This window comes from Cyanistes caeruleus, unplaced genomic scaffold (assembly GCF_971803275.1).
Source record: "Cyanistes caeruleus unplaced genomic scaffold, bCyaCae1.hap1.1 HAP1_SCAFFOLD_80, whole genome shotgun sequence".
Lineage (NCBI taxonomy): Eukaryota > Metazoa > Chordata > Aves > Passeriformes > Paridae > Cyanistes > Cyanistes caeruleus.
Window position 1 is genome coordinate 2,119,426 of NW_028255890.1, and position 14,915 is coordinate 2,134,340.

Below are 14,915 nucleotides of genomic sequence, written 5' to 3' on the forward strand. Positions count from 1 at the left end.
GCAGGTGCCGACGTTGGGGCTGCTGCTGTTCCTGTGCACACTCTGCTGCTGTTCCTGTGCACACTCTGCTGCTGTTCCTGTGCACACTCTGCTGCTGTTTCTGTGGGCTCCTGAGTCGCTTCAGCAGCAGCGACTGGGCAGCCCTGCTGGAGGAGACATCACCACCCTCCCCTTGGTGGCAGCAGCTCTGCGGACCCCGAGCTCTGTGTCAGGGGAGCCTCAGTCACAGCACCGTGTCCTGGGCAGCCGCGAGGGCCCGGGCTGGCGGCCAGCCCTGCCTCTGCCCACTGCCCCTTATTGCAGGCACCCAGTGGCCGTGGCCTGGCAGCACCCCCCTGCCCTGCATGTCCCCAGCCAGCCCAGCCTGGGCACACCTTGGGCTGTCCGCACCCTCCTGGAGGGGTGTTGTCCCAGCCTCGAGGGCTTCTGCTGCAGGCCTGGGAGACATTCTGGGGAAGTGCCAGGTCGGCCGGCTGTCAGGAAAAAGGTGGCTGCCCGGGGGCTGCTTATGCCCTCTGACACCCAATTCCTCAGGTCTTCCCACCGGTCCAGCCTTTCAGGGGCCTCCTGTCCCCTTTGGAGCCTCCAGCCTCCACACATGCCCCTCACGCCTTCCCACGCTTTTGTCCCGCCTGGGCCTCCACAGACCCTCATCCATTTACAGCCTCCCAGTGCCCTGTTCCCTCAGAGTCTCCCCCAGCGTGGACCAGCAGCAGCGCCACAGCCCCTCAGGAGCTCCAGAGGAGCAGGATCAAGAGGCACGTGGGAGCCCTCAGCAACCCAGCCAGCACCACACGGGCACGAGGACACAGATGGCGGCGCTTCCTGGCTGAGACAGCGTTTGTGCCTTCAGCAGAACCACCAAAGGCCAAGGGTTTCTGGCCATTTTCCCTGCACCACTGCATGCCTGGGCAGCTTGCTGAGCTGTGATTCCCCAAGTGGAATCACATTTTCCCCGCTTCCTCTATGCCCTGTACACCATGGGCAGCAAGATAAAGGTCTTGGGAAGTGACTGCCTATTATAATATATACTATATTTATATCCTAAAAGAAAATGAAAAGAAGAAAAGAACAATATTTAAGAAACAAAAAAAAATCTCTGCTGGTTCAGGTGGCCCCAGCAGACAGAGCCTGCCGGGTCAGTTGCCAGCAGAGCTCCAGCAGCGCAGCCAGCTGAGGCCCAACAGACGAGGCCGTGTCCTCCATGCCCTGCGCAGCTGAACTTGCAGGTTCTCCAAGATGGAATATCGAGCCGTCTCTACTGCCTGGGTGATGTAAAATGTTTGAATTGCCAGGTTTCCGATGGCAGGGCTGGTGTCACAAACCACGTTCTTAAGGGCTGGAAGAGAGATGAACAGAACCACGGTCAGATTCCCAGACCTGCGGAGGCCCACGGAGAGCCCCCGGCCAGGGCCATCCCAGCCGGCTCTTGCCATGGCCAGCAGGGAGCAGGGACCAAGGGGATCAGCCCGAAGCTGCTGGCCACGAATGCCCCGCGTGAAACCTCGGAGTGATCCACCCACGCCGCCCCTCATCCGCACATTGAGCAGAGACCTTCGCAGACAGTCCAGGACTTGCAGCTCCACCCAGCAGCCCCGCTGACAGCCCGCTGCCCTCACTCACATTTGTAAATTAGCTGCAGGTCTTCTTTCTGCCGCCTCAGGAGCCGCCCGGCCATCCCTGGGAACACAGAGCCTGTCAGGGCCCCAGCGGCACAGCTCCCTGCCAGCGGCGCTGCCAGCCCTGTGGCCACACGCCCTCCCGCCCCGGCAGGGCTCAGCCCGGGCCCGTGCCGCATCCTGACTCAGCCCAAGGGCACGGCTGCCAGAGGCCGGCAGCAGCAGCCCCGAGGGCAGGCGGGGCTCCAGGGCACCGGGCCCGGGTGCCGCTGCCGGGGCAGCAGTCGGGGCCGGGGCCGAGCTGTGGCGGGGCGGGGAGGGAGCCCGGGCTCGTGGCTCACCGATGAACCTGATGGCCGCCGCTCGCAGGGGCTCCTGTGGGCTCTGCAGGTACGGCAGGGCCCGACGCAGGTCCTCCGCCGCTCGGTTCCTGTCCTGTGCCAGCTGGAGAGAGCGGCAGGAGGGAGGGGTTGGCGCGGGCTCTGCCCCTCGGCCAGGCGCTGCCTGCCCGGCCAACCCTGAGGCCCGGCCAGCAGCCGCTGGCGCCGAGCTCTGCAAGGGGCAGAGGGCCGGCTGCTGCCCAGGGAGCCGCGGTGCTGCCCTGCCCTGCAGCCCCAGTGGATCGGGGCTCCATCGGAACCAGGCTCGGGACCACAGGAGCCTGAAGAAGAAGCCGTGCGGCCCCCGGGGGCGGCACTGGGCAGGGGCGCAGCTGCCAGCCCCACACACCGAGCGCTGGGGACAGGGGGCTTCTCCAGGCTGAGGCTGGGCCTTCCAAGCCGTCCTTACCAGGCACTCGGTGATCATCCACAGCTTCTTCTTTTTCACAGGTCTTTCAAGATCTCTCCTCTTCAGGAACTCGGCCGCACAAAGCAGCGTTGCCCAAGAAGCCTGGAGAGCAGCAGAGACCCGCAGATGGCCCCACAAGTCAGGACACAGGACCCGCCCGCATTCGTGTGCCAAGGCCAGGAGGAGGCTGCAGCCGGCAAGGTGCCAGGGCAGGAGGCGGCCGAGCCCCCTCCCCGGGTGACAGCAGCAGCCCAGGTATCCTCACCTCTGCCACCTGCTGGTTCTCGTCATGGCAGTGGAAGAAGAGAGGCAGCAGGCTGTGGTGCACGTGTGACTTCAGGGCCTTTTTTTCCTTTTCTGTTAGAAGAGTCATCAATGATCGGAAGAATAATATGGACACCAGCTGCACCTGGCTATTATTCTATATGAAAGGAAGGAAGGAAAAAAGACCTCAGCCCTGTCTGCATGGGGCTCAGCAGGGCGCAGGCCTGAGAATCCCCAGGGCACCAAGTGTCTGGGCAGCAGCCAGTGGCCTCGGCTGGGGGCACAGAGCCTTACGTGGTCAAAGAGTGGCAGGAGCGCCTCAGCCAGCTGCAGGGCAATGGGGCTGGGTATCAGCATGTCCTTGTCCAAGACGATAAAGCTGAGCACCATGACTGTCATCCTGACTATCTCTCCATCTGCATCCCACAGGAAATCTACAAGACTTTCAGTCAGGCTCCGCATTTTTTCAGCCTGTGTGGAAGACAAGTCTGTGAAACGCCACCCTGCTGCCACAGGGCCAAGAGGCCAAAGGCCTGTCCCAAAGCACTCAGGAAGAAGCAGGAGGCAGGAGAGCTGGCAGCAGCTGCCTCGGGGCCCGAAGCCCAGCCGAGCCCAAGGGACTGCGTTTCCCGGCGCAGCTTCAGCCACTGCCCACTTCTCACCATCGAGGGATCGTCAATCAACTTGAAAAGGGCCCTGAGCGCCAGGTGACGCTTGTCCCTGCTCTCGCTCCGCAGGTGCCTTGAGAAGATTTCCAGGACTCTGTTAGCGCTGCGTTCGCTCAAGTCCAGGTAGTCCAGGATCTGAAAGGCACAGGGCAGTGACAGGGGAGGCAGCCGGCAGGAGCCCAGAAACAAGACAGGAAACAGGGCCCGGGCAGCAGCACAAGGCATGGGCACCGTCCCAGGCAGCTGCAGCTATGAGAGGGCAGAGAGGTGGCAGGCAGCTCTGCAGGGAGGCACTTTTGGCCATCAGGCTCACCTCCACAAGGAATGCCAGGGCAGGCAGATCCCAGCGTGCCTCCTGTGTGCTGAGCAGCTGGAGCAGGTAGGGAACGATGCGGGAACACAAGGGGATAGAGGCAGACGACATCTCCCTGCCAGGGTGAAAAAGTAGCCCAGACTGTGAGCTGGGAGGACAAACATCTCCCAGGACTGATTGACAGAGTTCAGATCTTTGAGCACCATCCTGCAAGGATAGGGGACCTGGGCCCTTGGGGAGGTGACTCCTTGTGGGCACCCTCCTTTCCCAGCCTTTTCCAGTCTCCCTAGCCGTCCCTCGGTGACGAGGCCCTCTGGCCCACGACAGTGGGGACTGTGTTGGGCAACCTCAGCACGGGGCACAAATGCCAGAGGCAGTGGGGAGAAGGGGGTCTCACCTGGCCAGCAGACCCACGGCATAGTGGTGGGTGTCAGCAGAGAGCAGCTTGTCCCAGCCACGCTTGTGTTCCATTTCCACCACCACTTCCTCACGATGCATTTGGCACAGCAGGGACTTCAGGGCCTGCACTGCAAAGCTGTGTGCACAGCAAAGCCCAGGTCACGCTGGGAGCACTGGCTCGTGCCGTGGAGACATGGCAGGGACAGGAGGAGTGGGATAGAGCACCTGTTGGGGCTGATGGCAAGGCCGTGTTGCTCCTGGCATCCCTTCCAGAAGGCATTGAGATCCTCTGGCATCTCCAAAGTGCTGAAGAACACTTGGAAGAGCAGATGCACAAAGAGGCGGGGGAAATGCACCGTCACTACATGTGGGACGCAGGGCATCTGAAGGATCTTCCACATCAGCACAGTTGCCTGCAGAGGACAGAGAACCCTGAGACAGCGCTCTGTGCCGAGGTGTGCGGGTGGCAGGGCCTGAGTGTGGCAGGGAGCGGTCAGGGGAAACCCCTGGGGAGCTCCACGCCTGGTGCCCCTGAAGCTGCCCCTAGGCCAGGTTTCAGCCCAGTGCCTGAGGCAGGGAGATGCAGTTGGGGAAGGAGGAAACTGAGCTGCTGAAGAGGTGGCTTGCCAGGGGCTGAGCAAAGGCCAGTTGCAGAAACTCACAGCCAGGGCAAAGACACCCGTGTTGTCTCCATCAGAGGTGCGCGTGCTGTGCTCTGGCCAGTTCCCCAGCACATCGAGGACTATCCGGTATGCCCGCTCCGCTGTCCTGGGCGAGCACAAGATGGTCTTCCACATGGTCATAGCAGCTCTGCGGGGCGACAGCTCTGTCTCACGGGGGTCTCAGACACATCCCCGTGGCCTGGGCAGCAGTGGGGGGGAGCTGAGCTTGCTGCCAGCTCTGCCTCTGCCTGCTGCCCCTCGCCAGCAGCAGCAGCCAGGCAGCCCGGCCCTGTGGGGACAGGGCCCTGAGGGCCATGGCATGGCAGCAGGCTCGGGGACCGATGTAGCAGGGCTGGGAAAGGTCCCAGGTAGACAGGACCCTGGAAGTCTCTGTTGGTCAGACACCTGGGCCAGGCTGTGCAGGCTGATGGGCTGAGGAGCCCTGAGCCCTCTGGGCACGTGGGCCCCGTACCTGTCACACGTTGGGGCCACACGCAGGAGAGCAATGACCACGTCAGCGGGCTGTGCCTCGCTCAGATCCAGCAGGGTCCTGTTCAGCCTGTGCTCAGAGAACTGATTGGCCATGAGCCACTGGTGGATGTACCTCACCATGGCAGGCACCTGGAGAAAGCACAAGGGGAGACTTGGAAAGCTGCCACAGGGAGTCAGGAATGTCCCCAGCTTCCCCAGAGAAGTGCTTCCCTTCTCAGCACGCTGCAATGGCCTCAAAGGCTTCGAGTGATCAGCAAGCGTGGCTTGGGAGGCCAAGCGATCCCTGGAGGATCAAACCCTGGCCACAGGCTGCTTACTTGCTTTTGACTGTAAAAACCCTCCTCTACAAGCATATCCAGCAGGGCAGCAGTGGCCTTGGTGTTGAAGATGTATGAATAAGGTCTGAGCCCAGTGGCCATGGCGCTGGTCCCTTCTTCCCGAATTCTCTTGATGAAGCTGCAAACCAGCTGTAGGAGAAGGGCAGGAGACAGAAACATCGGGGATGTTCCATGGAGTGCTCCAGGCGTGCTGCTGGGCTGAGCAGTGCCAGCAGGCCCAGCCCAGTTGGGGATGGCTGCAGGTACCTGCGCTGTTCTGCGGAAGAGGCCACCGCCAAGGTCCTGCTCTTGTGTCTGGGCCATGGCTGCATCTGGCAAAGAGCAGCCAGAGCTGAGGGGCTGCGGGAGAGGCCGGAGAACGCAGCCCAGCCCTGCGATCCCCAGGCAGGGACAGCCCCGCGGATGCCCCAGGGGATGGAGCACGGCCACTGCTGGGGGGGCAGCCCCAGCCCCTCTTTTATGCTGTCCATGGGTGTGTCTCCACAGGACAGGGTGGGATGGGATGAGATGGGATGCAATGGGATGGGATGGGGCCAAGATGGCCGCAGGCACCAGCCCTGTGGCCCAGCTCTGCCACTCACCCTCCTCCAGCGGCCGGAACTGCTGCACCTCTTCGGTCTCTGGTGCTGGGGCAGCTCCAGGGCCTTCTTCCTCTTCCTCCTCCTCCTCCTCCTGCACCCAGGCCAGCTTGGGCACTCTTGGGGGTCGCTGCTCCATATCATCTTCAACACTCTCCCATCCTTTCCATAGGAACAGCACCAGGGGATGGCATGGCATGCAATGGGATGGGGCCAAGCTGGCAACAGGCGCTAGCCCTAAGGCCGAGCTCTGCAACTCACCCTCCCGTGGTGCCTGGAACTCCTGCACCTCTTCAGTCTCCTGTGCCAGGACAGCTCCAGGGCCTTCTCCTTCCTCCTCCTCCTCAACCCAGGCCAACTTGGGCACTCTTGGGGGTCGCTGCTCCATGGCAGGGACTGGATTTATAGCTACTTGCAGGAGAGATGGCTCGGAAAAGCTCCGAGTCAGCAAGTCCTGCAGTCGTGCCTGGAAGGCACCTGCAAGACTCAAGTCCGGGCAAGACGGCAGGACAGCGAGTCCTGCACTTGTGTCTTGAGGGCTCCTGCCACAAGGACAGGAGGCTCCTCGTCAAGGTTTGAGGTCTGGTCTCAAGGGCAGTGACTGCAGGGATGGGCGACACCTCGGAAAAGCTCCGGGTCACCAAATCCCACGGTCTGCTGTAGGAGACGCTTTCTGGGGACGGTCAGAGACACGGCAAAGACCTCTATAATCGAGTTAAGTGTTAGAAGTTTATTTCAGGGCGTGGGGTAGAGAGATATAGAGAGAGCAAGAGACGGAAAAAGAGCAAGCAAGAGAAAAAAAGAGAGCGCAAAAAGAGCAAAAAGAGCAAAAAAAGAGCAAAAAAAGAGCAAAAAAAGAGCAAAAAAGAGAGAGGAGAGCCCGGAAAAAAGAGAGGAGGGCCAGAGAAAAAAGAGACCGAGCTCTTCTATACTACTACTTATATAACTTATACCTTTGAATATTCTATTCCTTAACTAACCAATCTTTCTAAGTATACTAATATAGTAACATTTGTGTACAACCTATAGAAATCGCTATTTTTGCATATTTTTAGTTATCTCAGGGTCCTTCAGACCTTTCCTTATAAGGCTGGGATGAGGGGTCTCAGCTTGGTTTTATTGCAGGAAAGAATGTATTCTGGCATACCAGCCCGGTTGGTTTCTTTGAATTATTCAAACCGTGCTATCATTTGTATTTCTTCCTTAGCCTTCCTGGCTACAAAGTCACATTTATAATTTCTTTCTAATTCTACCTTCCCAACATCTCCCCCGTTTTGTCTATGAATAACTAAGATATTAGATACAGTTCTACTCATTAGTTTCTGCATGCATTGGAGTATACAAGGTATAGCTATTAAAACTACAATTATCACTATACAGATTAAAACAAAAAGATAAAAACAACATGCACTTGGGTAAACGACAGAACTCTATTTTTTTTTCTTGAGCTGCTTCTGGTAGATCACTTTCTTCTTGAAGATTCTGCGTAGATCAGGCTTGGGCATCTGCTTCTTGGCTCTTTTTTGCAGGGTCACTGGCTGGTGTGGAGGTTTCAGCAGACTTCGATGTGCAGTAGGGTTTCAGTGAGCTTTTGATCTCGTGTCTCTGCTTGAGCTGTGATTACTGCAGCTTGTGATGTTTGTGCTAAAAGAGCTTTTTCCAGCTTCTCTCCTAAGGTTCTCCCTAATTCAGTTGCTTGAATTGCTGCTACATGTTGTGGACTTCCTATTTTGTTACAAGCGTCTATCATTTCTGGCACTGTTGGCTTTTCTTTTCCCAGGGCTTTGATCACCTTCTTACATTCGGCATTAGCATTATTTTCGATAATGTCCCGTATCATAATTGGACGGGCTATATCATCACCACACTGGCGTTCAGCAGCTTGAATTACACGATCTACAAATGTTGTGAATGGCTCAGAGGCTTCTTGGCTAATAAGGTTATAAGCTTTTTCATTTCGGTCATCTGGAGGTTCACCTGTGAGCTTTGACAGGGTGAGAGCACGCAAATCTGGATCATTACTACGTCTATAATTGTCTAATACATTTCTGAGTAGTCTCTTCCATTTCAATTCCCATAGCATAAATTGCGAATCTGTAAGGGTGATGCTAGCAAGATTTTTGCAGTCATTGGGCGTGAGAGTATGCTCTTCTAGTGTACTTTTTAGTAGTTGTTTAAAATATGGAGAGCAAATGCCACTGTCCTTTATCGCTTTTCGCAGTTCTTTTATCTCCTGGGGTGGAATAGCTGTCCATGTTCTTGGACCGCCCGCCTGCTGACTAAATAACACCGGCATTGCTAGGGGGTTTATGTTTTCTTCTTTGCAAATTTGTCTTTTAACTTCCAGCCAGTTTGTAAGTTGGCTATCATCATAACATTCTTGGGAATTTATGTGTAGTGGAGCTTCGGATTTTACAATCTCACTTTGAAGTGGTAAAGTCAGGGGATTAGCTGTTGCATGCATAGAATAGTTCACTGTCTCTCCTGTATTTATTAATGCAGATACTGTGTTAGAAATTCCCCTTTCTTTTTGTACCTTTTGTGTAGCCAGGTGTAGCGGCGGCCTTGTAGTTGTAGTGTCGGCTGACAGTAGCTGCGATAGGGGACGGTCAGGGGGCAGAACGGGGTGCTGGACTTGTGGATAAGCCTCTGGGAGCTGTGGCACGGCCGGGGGCAGGGAAGCAGGTTTCGGTTGTTCGCAGTTATAATACGCGGGGGCATCTGACAGCGAAGCGGCAGTTCTTGGTGATATTACAGCCGGGTCTGGTAGAGGATCGGGGGGATACACAGGACCAGACGCTGGCGGGAGTAGCGCGGTGTTTTGTGACCGTGTGGAAACCTGTGGCTGACACTGCGTTTGTGTAAGTTCCGGTCCAGGGTCGGTGGTGGCGGCCCTCGTGGCAGACAGAACCGGGACCTGCTGCGGCTCGGGACCGCGTGGCCAGAGAGAAACAGCAGAAGGAGCTGAGGCGGCCGGGGTGGACCGGGCAGCGGAGGCTGGAACGTCTGCGGGTCGCGGTAAAACGGGAGGCGGAGAAAAATGAAACAACGAGATGTTCGAGGCAGCAGTGGTCTGTGTCGGCTCAGGGGCCGGGGTGTGACCCGCTGCTGCCGGCGGGGCTGACTCCGCGGTGACAGGAGGTAGTGGAAGAGTTAAGGAAGAGGCTGAAGTGTGATTTTGTAACGCAGATAGAATATAGGCAGTAGCCGCAATGACGGCTGCAGGGTGCAGCGGGGGGGGAGCGGGAGATTCTCCGGTGGGGAGGAGGGGTGGTGGAGTTGAGGCGACAGCACCGACGGGGGGAGGAGCCACGATGACATCGCTGGGCGGAGGCGCAGGGGCGGAGTCAAGGGGCGGGGTCGCACCGGTGACGGGAGCGGGAGGGGCGGGGTGCACCGCGAGGGCAGAGCCGGGGGTGGGCAGCGCGGGGGTTGTGACAGCGGAGACGGGGTTTCTGGAGGGAGCGGGGAGCTCGCCGCTTGCCACACTGGGGGCGGGAACAGTATCGGGAGGGGGAGGGGGAGTAGGGGCGGGGGCCGCAGGGTCCGCCGAGGGGGATGGGATCACCGGAACAGATTGCGAAATCACGGGGGCTGGGGGGGGTGGGGAAGGGACGCGCGGAACTGCGGATGCCGGAGTCGCTGAGTTTCGGGGGGCCGGAACGGGCCTGGCCACGTTTCGGGTCTCCGTGGCCAGGGACAAACGCGTAGTAGGGACCAGATCCGACGCGACAGCCACTGATGGTTGTTGCTTATTATGAAAGAGTTCTACCAGGGCCCTGCACGCTGGGACCAGCTGCGCGGCTGTCATATCGCGGTGTGAGATATTATTAAAGAGTTTAATACCGACCGTGTCCCAAAAATCTCTAGTAAATACAGCTGAACGGTCAGCATTGGGGAAGTTAAGTAGAGTCCATTCTAAAAGATCTTTTAGCTCTTGTTTCGGTAAATTATTGGACTCAGAGCGTAATAAATGTTTTAGTCGCTTATAGAGGTCTCTGTCGTGAATAGAGTAAGATTGTCCCATGATTAAAACTTGTGCACACTAACCTCAGTACCGGAGAAAACAGCGTATCCAATCCCAGCTTCTCGTGGGGGCTGGCCAGGCTCCCCTGCTGCGGCTCCAGACGCTGCTTTTCGGGTTCCTTCACCAAGCTCCGCTTCTAGCTGCTGCTTTGCAACACTGCAGCGAGCTCAGAACCCCTTTCCAGCACAGCACCAAGCGGTGCCAGGCACCTCGCTGTGCTCCACTCCCGGGGCTGAGTCTCCCAGAGCTCCAAAAGACACCGATCCTCAGCGTCTCTGGACTCAGGAACTCCCCTTGCAACTTTAAAGAGCTTCGGCCCAACTCGCTGCTAAGCAGCGTGGTCCTTGCTCACGGTACTGGGAAGGCAGGCACGACATATAAGTGTTAGTTACCGTCCATGAGGGTCTCTTACAGCTGAAGAAAACGATCTGCTCCTGCCTGGCTCGCCAATCTGTAGGAGACGCTTTCTGGGGACGGTCAGAGACACGGCAAAGACCTCTATAATCGAGTTAAGTGTTAGAAGTTTATTTCAGGGCGTGGGGTAGAGAGATATAGAGAGAGCAAGAGACGGAAAAAGAGCAAGCAAGAGAAAAAAAGAGAGCGCAAAAAGAGCAAAAAGAGCAAAAAAAGAGCAAAAAAAGAGCAAAAAAGAGCAAAAAAGAGAGAGGAGAGCCCGGAAAAAAGAGAGGAGGGCCAGAGAAAAAAGAGACCGAGCTCTTCTATACTACTACTTATATAACCTATACCTTTGAATATTCTATTCCTTAACTAACCAATCTTTCTAAGTATACTAATATAGTAACATTTGTGTACAACCTATAGAAATCGCTATTTTTGCATATTTTTAGTTATCTCAGGGTCCTTCAGACCTTTCCTTATAAGGCTGGGATGAGGGGTCTCAGCTTGGTTTTATTGCAGGAAAGAATGTGTTCTGGCATACCAGCCCGGTTGGTTTCTTTGAATTATTCAAACCGTGCTATCATTTGTATTTCTTCCTTAGCCTTCCTGGCTACAAAGTCACATTTATAATTTCTTTCTAATTCTACCTTCCCAACAGTCTGCCTTGAGAGAACCTTGAGAAGCCTCGGCAAGGCCACAGGTCAGCAAGTGCTGCAGTCGTGCCTGGAAGGCACCTGCAAGACTCAAGTCCTGGCAAGACGGCAGGACAGCAAGTCGTGCACTTGTGTCTTGAGGGCTCCTGCCACAAGGACAGGAGGCTCCTCGTCAAGGTTTGAGGTCTGGTCTCAAGGGCAGTGACTGCAGGGATGGGCGACACCTCGGAAAAGCTCTGGGTCACCAAATCCCACGGTCTGCCTTGAGAGAACCTTGAGAAGCCTCGGCAAGGCCACAGGTCAGCAAGTGCTGCAGTCGTGCCTGGAAGGCACCTGCAAGACTCAAGTCCTGGCAAGACGGCAGGACAGCAAGTCGTGCACTTGTGTCTTGAGGGCTCCTGCCACAAGGACAGGAGGCTCCTCGTCAAGGTTTGAGGTCTGGTCTCAAGGGCAGTGACTGCAGGGATGGGCGACACCTCGGAAAAGCCCCGGGTCACCAAGTCCCACGGTCTGCCCTTGACAGAACCTTAAGAAAGAAGCCTCGGCAAGGCCACAGGTCAGCAAGCCCTGTGGTCTGGCCTCGAGGTCACCTGTTGGAATAACGCTTCGGAAAAGCTCCGGGTCCGACACAAACGAGTGTGCTGTGCGGGGGCTCCTCACAGCACCGCTCTGACGCGTCCTGTCCCGTCGCGTGCACCGAGCACTGTGGCGTGGTCCTGTCACCGCCAGCTCCTATGCCACCACATGTCACAAAGGGCCCTCTGACACCCTGTCCCTTTCCATCCCATGGTGACCATATGTCACAAAGGGCCCTCACGCACCCTGCCAGCTGCCCTGGTTCCCCCTGCCCCCATCCCCCCAAAAATGGCCCAGGTTGGGAGGAATCTCTTGCCCAAAGGGTCTAAGACAGCCCAACAGGATCTTTAGGAATGCCTCAAACCATCAGCCAACGCTGCCCTGCTCTGCAGGCTCAGGGCAGCAGAAGGAGCCCCCAGGGCTGCCGACGCAGCCGCAGCAGGAAGGGCACGGGGCCTTGCACAGAAGCTGGCACGGCCTCCTTGGGACACGTCCCAGCTGGTGGCCATTCTAAACCTGCAGGTGTGACACAGACAAGGAACGTGTGGGCCAGGGCACGAATGCTGCTCTGAGCCCTGGGGCCCGGCCAGCACTGAAATCAGCAGGTGTGGCAGAGTCCCCGCCAAGGCAGACCTGCCACCCCACCCGAGCCCTGGCAGTGCTGGCACTCGTCTCCTGCCCCAGAGACCTGTACCCCTGGGGGGCTTCTGTGCCAGAGGGCAGCCAAAGCCCACATCTTTTTAGAATTTTTCCAAAGCCTGCCGACTGTTTTCAAGGTTTTCTTCCTATTTTCTCCCTAGTGCACAATCTCCAGAAATTGTGCTTTTCCATCCTTTTGCATTTATTAAATTGACCTGCAATGACCAATCAATCAAAATCCTGGGAAAACTTGAACTTCAGGTTGAACCCGGGCAAAATATTTATCTCCCACACTTGAAGCCATGAATTGCCAAGTACTGTCCCCGCTGTCATACCCTGTCCCCTGTAGGTGTGCTGATGCCATTTCAAAGGGGTTGCCAATGAAAACCAGTTTGAAGATTTTTGTAGTTTCCACATTGGCATTCAAATCCTTGACTAGAAAAATCACATGTCAAAATTTCTAGGATTCTTCCATACCAAAGCTGTCATCTTCACCCTGGATTTTAGAGTGTCTGAACAGTCACACAAGGTTTGAGTTTTAGACACTACAGAAGAAGTCTTTGCTGTTGGGCTATACCATGACATCAGCATATAGTCCTGATGATTCCTTTAGGCAGGAGCAGCAAACACAAGAATGAGCCAAACAAGCTATTCCTGTGTTCTCATGTCCTGCACAGCAGTAACTGGGAATTCAAGAATGGATTCAGGAAGCAATGGGTGCACAGGGAGCCACAAAGACTTTGGGATGCTGAAATGGACCAGCCTGGTGCCTGTGCCTGGGCTGCACCGGGCTGAGCTCCAACTGGACGATCTAACAATGGCTGAATGGACACACCGTGGGCCACAGGAGACTCCTGCTCCCAGTTCTGTGAGCTACAATATTCATTTGTGATTCACCAGATGATTTTTTCATCTTTGCTTGAAATCCAGGAGAGGAAAAGGTCAACATGGAGAAGTGTTCTTCCAATTCTAGTGACAGTTGTGTCTGCACACCACCTGTGCCCATGGCAGGGTGGTTGGAAGTGGATGATGTTTATGATACTTTGCAACACAAAATGTTCTGAGATTCTGTGATTCTCCAAGTGGAGTGGAAAACTAAGCCATGTAAGTCCCTGCTTTTTTTCAGTGCATGCTGCTTACTCCTTTGTTCCAAGCAAGTCCAGGATTTTGTTTCATGTGTCTTTAAGGTGCCTGGACAGAAGAGATGGAGGGCAGCTGCAGCACAGGGCTCATGTCCCATCAGAGTCTCTTACTCTCTCTCTCACGATGGCGCTGATGCCGCTGCCTTGGGACACCTGAGTGTGGAAGGCGAGCCCGCCCTCAAGCACGGCCATCCAAGTCAGTCAGGGGCACAGGCTGCAGCTGAAGCTGTCAAGCGTTGCTGTGAGGCTGGCAAATGAAGAGAAAGCCATTGTGGCCAATTCTGCTGAAGCCTTCTGCCAAACCAAAGGCAACTGTGCCCACAGCCTCCCCTGGTTTGGCACCCGGCTGCTGCGGACGCCTCACTTTGCAGGTGCCGACGTTGGGGCTGCTGCTGTTCCTGTGCACACTCTGCTGCTGTTCCTGTGCACACTCTGCTGCTGTTTCTGTGGGCTCCTGAGTCGCTTCAGCAGCAGCGACTGGGCAGCCCTGCTGGAGGAGACATCACCACCCTCCCCTTGGTGGCAGCAGCTCTGCGGACCCCGAGCTCTGTGTCAGGGGAGCCTCAGTCACAGCACCGTGTCCTGGGCAGCCGCGAGGGCCCGGGCTGGCGGCCAGCCCTGCCTCTGCCCACTGCCCCTTATCGCAGGCACCCAGTGGCCGTGGCCTGGCAGCACCCCCCTGCCCTGCATGTCCCCAGCCAGCCCAGCCTGGGCACACCTTGGGCTGTCCGCACCCTCCTGGAGGGGTGTTGTCCCAGCCTCGAGGGCTTCTGCTGCAGGCCTGGGAGACATTCTGGGGAAGTGCCAGGTCGGCCGGCTGTCAGGAAAAAGGTGGCTGCCCGGGGGCTGCTTATGCCCTCTGACACCCAATTCCTCAGGTCTTCCCACCGGTCCAGCCTTTCAGGGGCCTCCTGTCCCCTTTGGAGCCTCCAGCCTCCACACATGCCCCTCACGCCTTCCCACGCTTTTGTCCCGCCTGGGCCTCCACAGACCCTCATCCATTTACAGCCTCCCAGTGCCCTGTTCCCTCAGAGTCTCCCCCAGCGTGGACCAGCAGCAGCGCCACAGCCCCACAGGAGCTCCAGAGGAGCAGGATCAAGAGGCACCTGGGAGCCCTCAGCAACCCAGCCAGCACCACACGGGCACGAGGACACAGATGGCGGCGCTTCCTGGCTGAGACAGCGTTTGTGCCTTCAGCAGAACCACCAAAGGCCAAGGGTTTCTGGCCATTTTCCCTGCACCACTGCATGCCTGGGCAGCTTGCTGAGCTGTGATTCCCCAAGTGGAATCACATTTTCCCCACTTCCTCTATGCCCTGTACACCATGGGCAGCAAGATAAAGGTCTTGGGAAGTGAC

General features: G+C 56.8%; 1 protein-coding gene across 2 annotated transcripts; it reads right to left on the reverse strand.

Moving 5' to 3' along the window:
• Positions 1–1,015: 1,015 nt before the first annotated feature.
• Positions 1,016–13,805, reverse strand: LOC147646779 (maestro heat-like repeat-containing protein family member 7). Of its 2 annotated transcripts, XM_086872995.1 has the most exons (17): positions 11,678–13,805; positions 6,384–6,742; positions 6,126–6,284; positions 5,791–5,855; positions 5,524–5,673; positions 5,187–5,335; positions 4,715–4,862; positions 4,278–4,465; positions 4,051–4,188; positions 3,654–3,768; positions 3,335–3,475; positions 2,967–3,143; positions 2,674–2,829; positions 2,409–2,510; positions 1,961–2,063; positions 1,624–1,680; positions 1,016–1,339 (listed from the first exon to the last, which is right to left on the reverse strand). In XM_086872995.1, the coding sequence occupies exons 2-17, from the start codon at positions 6,508–6,510 to the stop codon at positions 1,140–1,142; spliced, it is 2,175 nt and encodes a 724-aa protein (XP_086729121.1). In that variant the 5' UTR covers positions 6,511–6,742; positions 11,678–13,805; the 3' UTR covers positions 1,016–1,139. The 2 variants fall into 2 exon arrangements, with proteins under 2 accessions (XP_086729121.1, XP_086729122.1); XM_086872996.1 differs by lacking the exon at positions 11,678–13,805 and having other exon boundaries at positions 6,126–6,680.
• Between the last annotated feature and the right edge of the window lie 1,110 nt (positions 13,806–14,915).

What these genes read in the sequence shown, in the direction of transcription:
- LOC147646779 (XM_086872996.1), bottom strand. Translation starts at nt 6,510, where the DNA reads ATGGAGCAGCGACCCCCAAGAGTGCCCAAGTTGGCCTGGGTTGAGGAG. An exon ending in TCTTCCGCAGAACAGCGCAG is followed by an intron (nt 5,674 to 5,790) that starts GTACCTGCAGCC and finishes CTTCTCCTACAG; the next exon opens with CTGGTTTGCAGCTTCATCAA. An exon ending in CGGGTGTCTTTGCCCTGGCT is followed by an intron (nt 4,466 to 4,714) that starts GTGAGTTTCTGC and finishes TGTCCTCTGCAG; the next exon opens with GCAACTGTGCTGATGTGGAA.